Source organism: Terrapene carolina, unplaced genomic scaffold (genome assembly GCF_002925995.2).
Source record: "Terrapene carolina triunguis isolate 2854851 unplaced genomic scaffold, T_m_triunguis-2.0 Scaffold838, whole genome shotgun sequence".
NCBI classification, from domain to species: Eukaryota; Metazoa; Chordata; order Testudines; family Emydidae; genus Terrapene; species Terrapene triunguis.
The window spans coordinates 4,619,169-4,633,399 of record NW_020665189.1 but is presented as its reverse complement, the minus strand read 5'-3'; the positions used below and the strand labels follow the sequence as shown (position 1 = coordinate 4,633,399).

Here is a 14,231-nt window from a genome sequence, read left to right as displayed (position 1 = left end):
CACAAATAATTTGATTTAGTTAAAAAAACTGAAAATAAGTAATTTAGTTTCCATAGAGACCTACTGTTTTAATTTGGGTTGACCGACCCAGTAGAAATTGTCTTGCGTTCATCATTTCAATTGTAATAAGTGACTTAAATAAGTGTCGCGCCATTTCTTTAGTCACTGCACACCATGCAGTCTGTGCACTGAGCTAAGGATCCTACAGAACAAATACTATGTGAGCAAGGTAATTAAAGAATATATTGTGATGCAACCTTAACGTTGTCATTTCCTAACTTTGAAGTGCTTATCTTTGCATCCTTACTCTTCTCTCAATGCAATATTTTTGTGCAGAATACAGGATAACCAGACAGCCTGGTATAATAGTGCAATTTACCTTGATTTAAGTAAAGCCTGTTGTGCGATCACTCACAAGTAGTTTGTGAATATGATCCAAAATGTAGGCAGTACTAAAGAACAAAACAGATTGAACCCTTCCTTCCAACTGGCTAAGAGCTGGAGTCTTATTCCTTGGCTCTGCTTGAGCTGGGCTTTGCAGAGGACCGGGGGCATCCAAGGTGACTTTACACAATGTTGTATCCTCCTCACACTCCTAAATCCTTGGGCTACGCACCTTCAACCATCCTCAGAGATACTTTAAATTCCACCCAGCCACCTACAGCCTCAAGGGACTGTTAATGGCAGTCAGGGAATGCCAAATTGCAACCAACCTCACAACCATTCTCCTGCCGCCTGCCTCTACATCACCCAAGGATTGCCCAATACTTGGGAAATACTCAGTCATTATGTAAGTCATTGTTATACTCTCTTTTTCCACTGCGGGAGTGATGGGAAAGGGCTGAAAAAGAGGCAAAGAGCTGGCCCAAAGGCAGAAAATCCTTTTGGAAGAATAATTGGACTCCCACAGGGCTCAGTGGAAGGAACAATTTAACATATTAGTTATGGACTGAGAAATCTGAACTAAGTCCCTGGTCTCCGAACTCAGATGACACAAAGCTACGAACAAGTGGAGGTAGCAAGATTGCAGGAGGTTTTAAATATGTTAAGGGACCAGGGAAGCATGATGTGTATTATATCATGGCCTTGCACACTAGTGACTGCACCTTTTACATTTCACTCAGTTTGGATAATCAAACTAAACTAGGCAGTTACGGTGTTTCTAGTCAATTGCATTTTCTGATTCTTCTGCTCCACAGCCAATGCAGTCATATTTGGATTGAAGACACTGTCAGTACCCACACACATTCAAGTTTAAAAGAGTTTATAGAAATTTAAGTTCTTTTCTTTAAATATTTCTATGCATAGTAGGGAAAAGTTGTTGGTTCTTTTTAATAAATAACCCATAAATTTGGGACAAAATTAAACTCCAAAAGGAGAAGATATGTATTTCTTGGACATAACACTGGCCCATTATGCACAACATAAACAGCTTCTGTCTAAACATCAAGTTTCATTAATATTATTATTGAGAAAAGGGAAAATATTGGTAGTCACAACAGCCATATCCAGATGGATAAATCTAGAGTAAAACTGTTAAAACTTGCTTGCTTTTAGCCTTCAAGCACCAGTTTTTGCTGTAGGCCAGAGTTCCACCTGTACCTTCAATTGATGTAGTAAGGGTGAAATCCTGGCCCTTTGAAGTCAATGGCAAACCCCCCATTGAGTTTTACCATGGACTTCAAGGAGCCAATGAAGTATTTGGCCACTGATTAAGTAATTATCACATTCTGCTTATTCTAGATTTTCTACCTGAAGCGTACCTTAAAATCCATCAATGAGAAAATGCTCCGTAATTAACTATAAGATTCTGTAGCCAATCCTCAATTACAGATATTTACTTTCAATTGTAACTTTTAAGGAAAATTAGTTAATTGAAGTATTGGCTTGACATGAACATTAGTGTCTTTTCTTCATCCACAGAATAGTTACAGAATGGGCTGAGTGGAAATACACCTCTACCTCGATATAACGCTGTCCTCGGGAGCCAAAAAATCTTACCACATTATATTGAACTTGCTTTGATCCACCGGAGTGCGCAGCCCCACCCCCACCCCGGAGCACTGCTTTACCGCGTTATATCTGAATTCGTGTTATATTGGGTCGCGTTATATCGAGGTAGCGGTGTATACGTTTCCCCCGCATTGCTCTTCAAATAACTCTCAGTCCTGACCGCCTCAAGGGAAGGCAAGTTGATCTCTAGGTCTCATTCATCATGATTTGGACACCTATCCATCATTAAAGGAATTGAAACCAAAATAGTTCTACAGCCTAACATCTGCAGTTAACTTTCACCTCTACCAACCTGTACTGATCTGAACCAGTAACCTAAAGGTGTGTCCCTGTGTTCCATTACCAGTCTCGTGAGCCATACAGCACTCCATCATATGTAATGCTTTTACCCAAAGACTTTCACTGCTTGGCTAGGCATTGGTTTTATTGAAGCTTTAGTCAGAGTCTAAGCGAGGCCAATAGTTTCTTTTCCTGGTTACATAAGAACAGCCATAATGGGTCAGACCAAAGGTCCATCTAGCCCAGTATCCTGTCTTCTGACAATGGCCAATGCCAGGTGCCCCAGAGGGAATGAACAGAACAGGTAATCGTCATGTGATCCATCTCCTGTCACCCAGTCTCAGCTTCTGGCAAACAGAGGCTAGGGACACCATCTCTGCCCATCTTGGCTAATAGCCATTGATGGACCTATCCTCCATGAAATTATCTAGTTCTTTTTTAAACCCTGTTGTAGTCTTGGCCTTCACAACATCCTCTGGCAAAGAGTTCCACAAGTTGACTGTGCGTTGTGTGTGTAGAAATACTGCCTTTTGTTTGTTTTAAACCTGCTGCCTATTAATTTCATTTGATGACCCCTAGTTCTTGTATTATGAGAAGGAGTAAATAACAGTTCCTTATTTACTTTCTCCACGCTAGTCATGATTTGATAGACCTCTATCATATATCCCGCATTAGTCATCTCTTTTCCAAGATGAAAAGTCCAAATTTTATTAATCTTGCCTCATACGGAAGCTGTTCCACATCCCTCATAATTTTTGTTGCCCTTCTCTGAACCCTTTCCAATTCCAGTATGTCTTTTTTGAGATGGGGTGACCACACCTGCATACACTATTCAAGATGGATTTATATAGAGTCAATATGCTATTTTCTGTCTCATTAACTATCCATTTCTTAATGATTCCCAACATTTTTTTAAAATTAATGGAGATATCCTATCTCCTAGAACTGGAAGGGACCTTGAAAGGTCATCAAGTCCAGCCCCCTGCCTTCACTAGCAGGACCAAGTACTGTTTTTGCCCCAGATCCCTAAGTGGCCCTCTCAAGGATTGAACTCACAACCCTGGGTTTAGCAGGCCAATGCTCAAACCACTGAGCTATCCCTCCCCCGTTAGTGCTTTTGACTGCTGTTGCACATTGAGTGGATGTTTTCAGAGAACTATCTACAATGACTCCAAGATATCTAATAGCTAATTTAGACCCCATCATTTTATATGTATACTGTAGTTGGGATTATGTTTCCAATGTGCATTACTTTGCATTTATCAACACTGAATTTCATCTGCCATTTTGTTGCCCAGTCACCCAGTTTTGTGAGATCCCTTTGTAGCTCTTTGCAGTCTGCTTTGGACTTAACTATCCTGCATGGTTTTGTATCATCTGCAAATTTTGCTACCTCACTGTTTACCCCTTTTTCAAAGTCATTTATGAATATGTTGAATAGTATTGGTCCCAGTGCCGACCCCTGGGGGACACCACCATTTACCTCGCTCCATTCTGAAAACTGACCAATTATTCCTACCCTTTGTTTCCTATACTTTAACCAGTTGCTGATCAATGAGATGACCTTCTCTCTTATCCCATGACAAATTACTTTACTTAAGAGCCTTTGGTGAGGGACCTTGTCAAAAACTTTCTGAAAATCTAAGTACACTATATCCCCATTGTCCACATGCTTGTTGACCCCCTCAAAGAATTCTAGTAGACTGATGAGGCATGATTTCTCTTTACAAAAATGATGTTGACTCTTCCCCAACAAATTATATTTATCTATGTGTCTGACAGTTCTGTTCTTTACTATAGTTTCAACCAGTTTGCCCAGTAATGAAGTCAGGCTCACTAGCCTGTAATTGCCGGGATTTCTTAGTACAGCTCAAGTAGCTTTTTCCCCCCATCACAAGAGGCAGGTTTAGACTCCTTGAGGTGACTGCAAGCTCTAGTCGGAGAAGAGGTGAAGGCCTTCTAGGCTAGCTATCCCAGCTACTAGAACCTTCCTAAGAAGCTGGGGAGCAGGGCTGACTGAGGATCAAGACAGTAGATCTTCCTCGATAGCCTTTTAAAAATAAAGATTTTAAATACTTCAGAGTATTTAAATTGTGTTGTAAGCCCAGAGCACGTCAGACATCTCTGTAATCATTCAAACTCACTCAGACGACAGTTCTGACAGTTTGCAAGCTACAGCTCAAGAAAGAAGTGTCACTCCCTTACTAGGAGAAAGTGGCTCTCTCCTGTCCTTGCTATTACCCCATGAAGTTACTGTGACACAGGGTAGCAGTTCATGGGTTTACAAGTGATCTGAAGAGTCCAGAGATCTTGATGACTGGCTTTGTTTTTCTAATAAGTAAAGTGGAAACACGCTTGCATTGGATAAAATCACATGTTAAGGGCTGCAGGTGCTTCTTCATGTAGCACAACATATTTCCCAGGAGACTCCATGACAGTCAGCTTGCAGAAGCCAGAGTTATGTCAGACTACCATGTGTCTTTAGACAAATTGATTACCTTGATATATTCCAGCTAAATCAGCATTTTGTATCCTGAAATTAGATTACAGGCAGCACTGACTGTATGGAGAGGAGGACTAGCCAACATCATCCTGTAGGATTTCTTTTTGGGCTACAGATAATGGCCCATTAAGATCTCCATTTCAGTTCTGCCCAGATTCTAGGCTAAAAAAAAAATCTCACTTGGTCTCTAGTTTGCTTTTACGGTTTGGTTAGTCTCCCATTTTAATGCTCAACTGCAAGCAAGAGTCTTCAATGAAGAAGAAAGAGAAAAGTAAAATCTATGCAAAACAAAGTTCCCCAGTAAATACTGTAACGAACAAGTCACCTGAAAACAAAATATAGAAGAAAAGGTTTTCATAAGATCCCAAGGCACTACCACACTGTGCTAGCAAACAGAAGCTTCACAACTTACCATCCCAAATAAATATACCTCTCTGCTGCTCCAATAGCCACAACAGACAGCACCAGCTCAAACCTATGCACAGTCTTCTTCTCCATTCACTATATTTACATGCACTCCGACTATCCACTTTGCCACCTATTTAGATTATCTTAAATTTGAGCAGTTTCTTAACCCTCTGTGATATTACAGCACACAGCTATTTCCTTCACCTCACTTTTTCCTTTCTCCACTGACATTAATGCTAAAATTACCATAGTAATTTATTCTCTTGAAGTTCTATATGCCATAACAATTTTACAACAAACCTATAGTTCTACATTCTTAAAGTATAGCCACAGTCATAATGACTGTGACAGACTTCCAGATACACCCAACACCTTCCCTCATCAACTTACTGAATACTGCTATCTGTCCCTACAGCAGCCTTCCCTGTGTTTTTCCCAGCATGCCTTTCTGCAGCTGGCCCTTTAAATTTGGCAGCCTCAAGCAGCTGCAGCCCTAAAGAAACCATTTTCTAGTTAGCAGCTGTATATTTTTCTTTTCCGGTTGGTAAGTACCTGTTATGTTCTCCCTCCTCCACTTTTTTTATACGACTGAGGAGATGGTATATTCTCTCACTGCATTGCAATGATACCTTATTACTTAATGTTTCTATTCCTGATGCATTTGTTGAGCCCTACGTGGTTGCTTTACTGGCAAAAACAAGTGTATACTGATGGTTGGCACTGTGGAGTCAAAAAAAGCTACAAGAAACAAACTTGATTCTATTCTGCCGTGTGTATTATCAACAGAGGTATGCAGTAAGTGCACAATCTGTATTACAGAGGATGATGTATAGGGCATGACACAGCTGAATTTTCAGATCCCAGGGCAAGCTTTGTAAGGCTGGCATTTAGAAAAGTGAACATACGAACTGAGTAAATCCGATTTGGAAGTTAATGACAATGGATGAATAGGAAGTCTAGATTAACATGTGGTCCCTTCTAGCCATAAACTCTATGACTATATCCCTCCTCCATGTTATTTTCACAGTCTTGGCACTTTGAGGGCCTGAACCAATTCCCAGTGAAGCCAATGAGATTCCTTTACTTCCATTGGAGTTGGATTAGGCCTTGATGGGAGATTTACAGTTCTCTGCTCTGCACTACGGTACAGGGGGTAAAGATACTAGGTGGATCTGAAGGTGCTTGTATTTCTACTTAGCAGTGAGGTGAGTAAAGCATAATAATGTACATGCACTTCACTGTCATGTAGGGGTGAGGTGGGCACAGCCTAAATGTGCTACACCACCCCAGGGCACAGCCTGGGTGAGAGGGGGTCACTCTGAGTGTGCAACATGGCTTGGGGCACAAGCTGAGTGTGCAACGCCACCTCCTGGGGGTGAGAGGGGCTCAGCCCTAGGCGCTAGGCCGCCCTCCCCTCTGCGGGCCTGGGGGAAAAGAGCGCTGTGCACCGAGGGGCCTGTCGCCTCCTAGTGGCGAGCTGGGAAGGTGCCGTTGCTGTTAACAACCCGCGGCCCATGCTCGCCCCAGAAGTCAGGGCTCGCGGGGGCCGCTCTCCTCCGGCAGCCGGGGCGCGGGCCGTACCTGCTGCCTGGGCCGGGCGAGCCCGGGGCCGGGCCCGGGCCGAGCTCAGCTCTCCGCGTTGCGGGAAGGAGGGGGCGGTGCAGCCGGCCGCAGCGGCGCACTTTCCCCACGGATCTTCGCCCAGCTGAGCGCGGGCAGGCTGGGCCCATCCGCCCCTGCCCCGGGACACCCGGCCCGCCACCCTCTCTGCCGCCGCGCAGCCCGGCACGGCGCGGCGAGCCACAGAGGGGGGCTAGGCAGGGGGGAGGCGCACTGACGGCAGCGGTGTCAAGTACGGAGCGCCGGGTTACGTGCCGACGCCGGGCTGCCACGACTCGCCGTCTGCGGGGAGAGCCGAGTCGAGCGCCGGGGCTGTGCGTGCGCTGCGAGCGGCGGGCTCTGGCCGGGCCTGCTCTGCTGCTCCACCGCAGCCAGCCACCTTCCTGCCCCCGGCAGCTCCCGCGCGGCGCAGGTGCGCTCACCTGCCGCCGGGGCCAGCGCGCCGCAGCCCAGCGTCCCCTATACCCGCTCCATGTGAACTTCGAGCCCCGGTAAGCCTGCGCCCGCTCCCGGCCCGCCGCCCGGGGATCTCCGTTGCTTCCCGGGGCCGCTGTAGTAGTAATCTCTGGATCGGGTCTGACTTTGGCTGACGCTGATTTGTTCGGCCCCCTCCACCAGCGAAGTAGACACAAGGGGCGGGGGGTGAATCGCAGATGGCACTTAATGAATCAGACCTATTGAAAATAATGATTATTAGTAATAGACTAGAACATCAACAAGGCCAGTGGGCAAATGGCCTGAAAATAAAATGAGCCCATCACTCTGACATGTTGAATGTCTGCGGGTATAAAAGTGTGTAAAGCCCACACAGCTGTGGGTTTCCCCCACTTCCCCCATCTATATCTTGCGATGTAAATAAAGGACATTAATTTGTTTTTCTTTAATCAGTTGCATGGCAGTCGGATGGTTCAGGATCTTATGAAGGCAAAGCCTTTTAGCAGCATCGGGCCCTGCATTTTCTTCCTCCTTCCCCCTTAAATTATAATATTGCTTTATTGGGATTTGGGTGGGGTCTTTTTGTTTATTGTGGGGTCGTCATGTTTTAGGTGGGATTCTCCTTAGTCTCAGGAGTTTGGCTTTTAGAAATCAACTGGTTCCCCACTTCTAGGACTTCACTGTCAGAATTTTAAATATCGAACTCAGTGCTCTCCCCCAGGCCGCCAGGAGGACGGAAGTGCCTGGTTTTGTGGGGTTCTGATAGTCTCAAATATCCAAGGGTGCAGAGCCTTGTGTGGGTTCGCTGGGCCTGTATTTTATTTTATAGTAGCCTATGGTGGCCGTGGTTATTTCTCCTTATGGCTTCTTATCTTTCTCTTTATTCTTACAAACTGGGTCATTTTCAGCTTGCTCTAGAGTGCATAGCAATTGATGTATTGATTTCGGGTATGAAAAAGAGTTGCTGATGATTCTAAAGTTCACCAGGGATCAGCAAATCCTTTTAAACATCTGTAAGATCTGAAGAAGAGCATGGAGAATATAGCTGGGTGTATATCTGTCTTGTGAAAGATTCTGGTTCTACTCCATTCAGTGTACACCAGGGTTATGCTAAGAAGCAGGATTTGACTCTATTGTCTCTCCGTTTTGGTGGGTTATTGTTTTAAAGAATAAAACAAATTACTTAAGTACTATTTTCTGAGGTTCAGTTGTTCTGTATTAAAGTTTATTAAAGATTTTGCCTGTCCCATTCAGTGTACACTAGGGTAAAGCAGATATGAATTGAATCCATTTGTCTCAGTTTTTTAAATCTAATTTACTATAATATATCTGTTCTCAGTCTGGGATTCTAGTGTTGTATGTTTTTATCAAAATGTATTAATTAGTATTAAAGCAATTACATAAAAATATTGTTAAATTGTAGCTTGCTCATTCTTTCAGTTTTTACTCTTTGCGATTTTTAAATGTTACAAACAATGTAATGTTAAATGGTAAAATAGCTACAAGATTAATTATTAGTAAAAGCATGTTTCATGTTGAAGTAATACACATTAAAAGCTGGAGTGCTTCTGAATTTGAATAAGATGGATGTGAAATTATTTCGTCACTGTATTCCCTCACAGAGGGACTGGTAGAAACTAGAGATAATGGAAACATTCTGGCTTTAAGCTTTCTTGAATATTCTGTAGATGTTTCAGAGTAGCAGCTGTTGGTTTGATGCACTTATGTTAAATTGTCTTTTTGACTTCAGAACTTCCATCACTTTCACATTCAGAGAGAATTGGAGTGTAAAGTTTTGCGATCTGTGCTTTCAGTGAAACTTGTTCAGTTTCTCAGAAAACAAACAGCCTTTAAAAGGAGTTCACCTGATCCATTCATGCAGCTTCTTAACAGCAGCTGTCTTGCAAGTTAACTTTAATCAGGCTGATCATACGAAATATATTGATAAAAACAAAATATTAAATATTTTCCCACACATGTTAATACATTTTAACGAAAACGCGTGTATTGAGCTTTTTTTTAAAATTTGGTGTTAGTATTTTACTTGGACACATTTTCAATTATTTTTCGTTTTCCCTTCATTTTCTCTTCTCTATTAATTATTGCTTACATCTAAGAATTTGTTTGGAACATACATAATTAGTTTTTGAACTCCCTACATTTGATTTGTTGATTAGTTGTCTTTCACAGCTGTCGTGTAAATAGGATATTTTGTACTTAAATTTTATAAATTTCGATTCGAATCTTTAACAATGCCTGCTGTATCTTTCTGAAGTTTAAATAAAAACTTTTTTTCGTTGCAAAAACTCGATCAGCAGTCATGAAAACGGTCATTCTTTATAAATTGTCACGATCGGAAACCTAAGGGCAAAACAACAAACTTTAAAAATGTCACTTTGGAATTAAAATGAATCCGTTCAGTTTCTGTAGTCTGGATTCTGGTGAACTAACTTCCAGCTAGTTTAGCGGGTTTAGATCGCTTTGTGATATTCCTGGTGAGATTAGTTTTAAAAGCACAAAAGATAGAAATAAAAATGGTTTCAAAAGTTCAAATTATGTTTCTTTTGGTTGTTTAGACAGGCAGATGGATGTTTTCAGTTAGTAATTCGAAGGCGCATTTAAATGTCTTGTCTAAAACCCATGATGATAAATCTGGTTGCTAGAAGCTGGTTTAGATGTATAATTTAAGATAATTGTTCGATACAATCTTGCTTTTCCAACAGATCTAAAAACTAAAATTTTCGTTTCAAATTAGTCAAACACTTTAAATTGACCTGGTGCTGCGAGTATCCCTTTTTCCAGGCTGTCCCCCGCAGCTGACAAGCCGTAAGTACTGGTGTCAAACTGCTTTTCGGATGTTTCTCCTCTAATTCGGTGTGTTTAGAGGACAGTACAAGGGGGAAGGCATAATTGAAACCTTGCTTTTAAAATCTGTCTCTGTAGCAGTGGATTGACCATACCTGGGGGGTGGAGGGGAGGGAGCGTAACAATGGTACATTTCCTTCACAGACAAAGGGGAATAGTAAAGAGAAGCTCAAATTCCCGGTATAGGTAGCGGGGTGGGCTGCAGATGCTGCACACACAGTGAGAGGGCACTGGGTGGCTATTAAGGATTCCCTTGCTAGGTTAGATCACTTACCACAGAGGAAAACATCTTCTTTATTAACTGTGCATTGCTCTTTTATCCCCTTTACCGAGCATAAATATTTGGGTTCGGTTTTACCCCTTAAAGAGCAAATCTTTTTCAAGTCCTCGGTTAGAATGATGGGACGTGGCAAGCGATCCCGATCCTTGGTTTTCTCTTCTAATGCTTTCCCTTAGCAAGTGAAGTCGCTGTAGAATTGGAGGACACCGAGGGGCGTGTGAATGCCCCGCTAGAAGGGGCGTGCAGGGCGTTCCTTGGGAAGCCGACCGGCTCTAGACATCTCCCGGAGCTTCCCCTCCTTCCGCAGACCTCTCGCCGCCTTGGGAAGAAGCTGGGGAGAGGTTTTAGAAAGCAGGGTTTGGTCTGGGTCAGGGCGGCTAGTGAACGCCAAGTCCTGGGGAGCTGGATTTTGAGGTTGGATCTGTCAGCTCAGGGGTCACATCGACTAATGCCCCACCTCCCCGGTGCCAGCGCCACTCCGGTTTGACTTTTTCTCCTGACTCCTTAGCCCCAGTCGCCACCCCTGCCAGTGCCAAAACAAATGCCACCGTCGGTACATTTCCTATTGCCCCTAGACTCGGAATTTGGCTTCGGGTAGCCGGGCTAACACGGCGGGTCAGGAGAGCCTGTTCCTTCTGGGGGTGGGTGCTCTGGGAGCTACAGCAAGGGAAGGGGAGCCCCGATCGGCTTGGGAGCAGCAGCCAGACTGCCTGCTCTGCCAAGGGGCTCTGGACGGGAGAAGGATGGGCCATGGCGATGAGGCACTGGACCCAAGGGGAAGAGGGTGGGAGTGGGAGTGTGGGGAGGATGAGCCACTGGAGCAGGGGCAGCGGGTGCTGGCGAGCGGCGATCAAGGGCAGAGCAATGGGGTAAGAAGCTTTCCCTGCGCAGCCCCCTCGGCGTGGGGCGGCCGCTCTAGCCCGCTCGAGGGCAGTGCCCGGCTCTGGGGGGTGGGGGCTCTGGAGAAGGCGCAGTGAGCCGGGCTTTTGCCGCTACCGCGCCAGTTCCACGCAGCTGCCTTGGGTTCCTTAGCACAGCGAAATGTTCCCCACAGGGGGGCCGGTCGTCCCCGCCCCCGCTCTGCGCCCTGTTGGGGACCCCGCTCGCCCTCACTGCAGCCATACCCAGGCCAGCTGGTGCTGTTTGGTCCCTCGGTCCCAGCGGGGAGGTCCCCGATGCCTGGCCAGCCTTGCCGGGCAGACCGGTGCGTGCGAGGGGCCCGTGGGTCGGGAGTGACATCTGGCCGGACAGGTAAAGTCCCTACGGTCGGGCACCCCGTTCCCTTGCCCGGCTGAGGGCGGCGGGAGGGCAGGGCTGCTGGGCACACCCAGCGCTTGGCAATGCAACTGGAGCTTGGCTAAAATCGGCTAAGGCCATGACTGAGGCTATGAGTGACAGGGGCTGCATCTCTGAGCTCCCCGAGCTCTGTTCCCAGGCCAGGGGAAACTTCCCTTCCCCCCACTCGGGCCCCCTCACGCCCCAGGCCAAGGACAGTTTCATCCGCTTTCCAGTCCTCCCCCTGGTCTCCTAACCCCGCTGTCCAGGAAACCCCTTCCCAGGTCGCCCTGCACAGAACACGGTGCCTGCTGCGTCCTCGGACCGCTTTGCAGGGGAGCTTCGGGGTGACCTGCTCGCTATTTTCTCTTTCAAGGGGAGCGCTCCCCAGCCCCCCCAGCTGAGCCTCCTGGGGGTGTTTCCAGCCTCTTGATTCCTCAGAGCGGAGTCAGCCCTAGCCAGCCTGACCAAGAGCTGCCTTTCCCTGGAAATGCCGGGCATATTTACGCGATGATTTTTCTCCCCTCCTTTGGGACCCTCCCTTCTGATTTCTCATCTGTGGCGGAACGGGGCCTGACACTGAGTCACTTCCCTCTCAAACCCCGAATAACTACCGCTTCCAGAAGGGGGTGTCTATTCAGACCTGCCCCAGGAACTCGGTCCCTAATCTGAAAGGAGATGAAGCTCCCAGGCGGATTCCTGTCCCTGGATCCCTGCAGCCGGGGGGAGAAGGGGCTGCGGGAACAGTCAGTTTTTATAATTCAACTCAATATGTATTTAACCCACTCCAAACAAAGGTTAGAAATGAGTTAATAGAAACCACAGCTCCAGCCCCGTTCTGATTTGGGCTACTGTGCGGTTGTGGATGTGGGTGTCGGCTTTTGCAGGGGGTTAGCATGTGGTATTTAGTGTTTTGGGTGGGGGGGGGAGGGAGTTCTGCAATGAATGGAAAAACTGGATCATCTCAAAAGGTCACAGCAGATCTAATTTGCAGGGAGAATTTAGCAAGGTCTTTCCACTCTGGGCGAATGCGTTTGGTTCCATCACCAGAGTAGTGTACCTTCAGAAAACACAGGGACAGTTATTTTGGTTCATGATGTTATCCAGGGGACCCAAATGGCCAGCTATGGTGCATTTTCTGACCATGATCGTCATGCCAGGGCTTGAATACTGTGTTGAGACACTGTGCTCTCCCCGTCATGCCAGGAATAGCCCAGCTTCTCCTGTTACCTTCAGATATGTTTGTTCAGGTAACTGTCCTCCTGGTCGTTCATTGCATTTAGCAGGGCTCTGCCAACGAGTGGCATTGCTGTTATTTTAAAGGCAGCTTTTAAAGCTTGAGGACGAGGCGGCTTGCAATGATTTATGTGGAGTTATTTTTAAAGGCAGCTTTTAAAAACTAGAGGACGAGGCGGCTTGAAGGGATTGATCTGCAGTCCCTGCCCCTTCGTTCACTTGCGCCAAAGCTCGGGGGGCGAGCTGGCCACGATCCTGCTGTGTTTTGGGGCGGGGTGGGGGGAGACTTTGAGCTGTGTTCCCTTCCTCGGAGAAGGGGCCCGTGCTGCTGTAGCTGCGTGCCCCGGGGGAGCAGGCTGGGGCTGGTGTGCACGCGCCAGGAGGGGGGCCGGCTGGCGGTGCAGCGGAGCCCTGCGCGCGCGGGGGGCGGGGGCAGCGCGCCGGGGGTGGGGGGGGCGGTCTGTCTGTCCGTCCGGCGCGGCGCTGCCGCCTGTACAGTAGGGCGCCCCGTACTGTACGCCTCTCTCTGCCGTGTTACCCGCTCTCTCCTCTCTCTCCCGCAGATCTCGCGAGAGCGGCCGGCTGGTGGCTGTGGGGGTTGCAGCAGCAGCGGCGGCGGCGGCGGCGGGCGGAGCAGGGAAGCGGCAGGCGGAGGCGGCAGCGGACGGGCGGCCGGGCGCAGGGCGGGCAGCATCATGGCGGACAGAGACAGTGGCAGCGAGCAGGGCGGCGGCGGCGGGGGCGCGCCGGGCGCCGGGGGGTCGGGCTCCGGCGGCGGGGGGCCGGGGGGCGGCCTGCAGCACGAGACCCAGGAGCTGGCCTCCAAGCGGGTGGACATCCAGAACAAGCGCTTCTACCTGGACGTGAAGCAGAACGCCAAGGGCCGCTTCCTCAAGATCGCCGAGGTGGGCGCGGGCGGCAACAAGAGCCGCCTCACGCTCTCCATGTCGGTGGCGGTGGAGTTCCGCGACTACCTGGGCGACTTCATCGAGCACTACGCGCAGCTGGGCCCCAGCCAGCCGCCCGAGCTGGCGCAGGCCGCCGACGAGCCGCGCCGGGCGCTGAAGAGCGAGTTTCTGGTGCGGGAGAACCGCAAGTACTACATGGATCTGAAGGAGAACCAGCGCGGCCGCTTCCTCCGCATCCGCCAGACCGTCAACCGGGGGCCCGGCCTGGGCTCCACGCAGGGCCAGACCATCGCGCTGCCGGCGCAGGGGCTCATCGAGTTCCGCGACGCCCTGGCCAAGCTCATCGACGACTACGGCGTGGAGGAGGAGCCGGCCGAGCTGCCCGAGGGCACCTCCTTGACTGTAGACA

At 47.8% G+C, this 14,231-nt stretch overlaps 1 protein-coding gene across 1 annotated transcript in view; it reads left to right on the top strand.

Moving 5' to 3' along the window:
* Positions 1-13,425: 13,425 nt before the first annotated feature.
* The window catches only part of PURA (purine rich element binding protein A), a 1,256-nt gene continuing 450 nt past the window's right edge, over positions 13,426-14,231 (top strand). The window contains exon 1 of the mRNA XM_029913744.1: positions 13,426-14,231. This exon is cut by the window's right edge and continues 450 nt beyond it. Within this exon, the coding sequence (XP_029769604.1) occupies positions 13,610-14,231 (622 nt within the window). The 5' untranslated portion in view covers positions 13,426-13,609.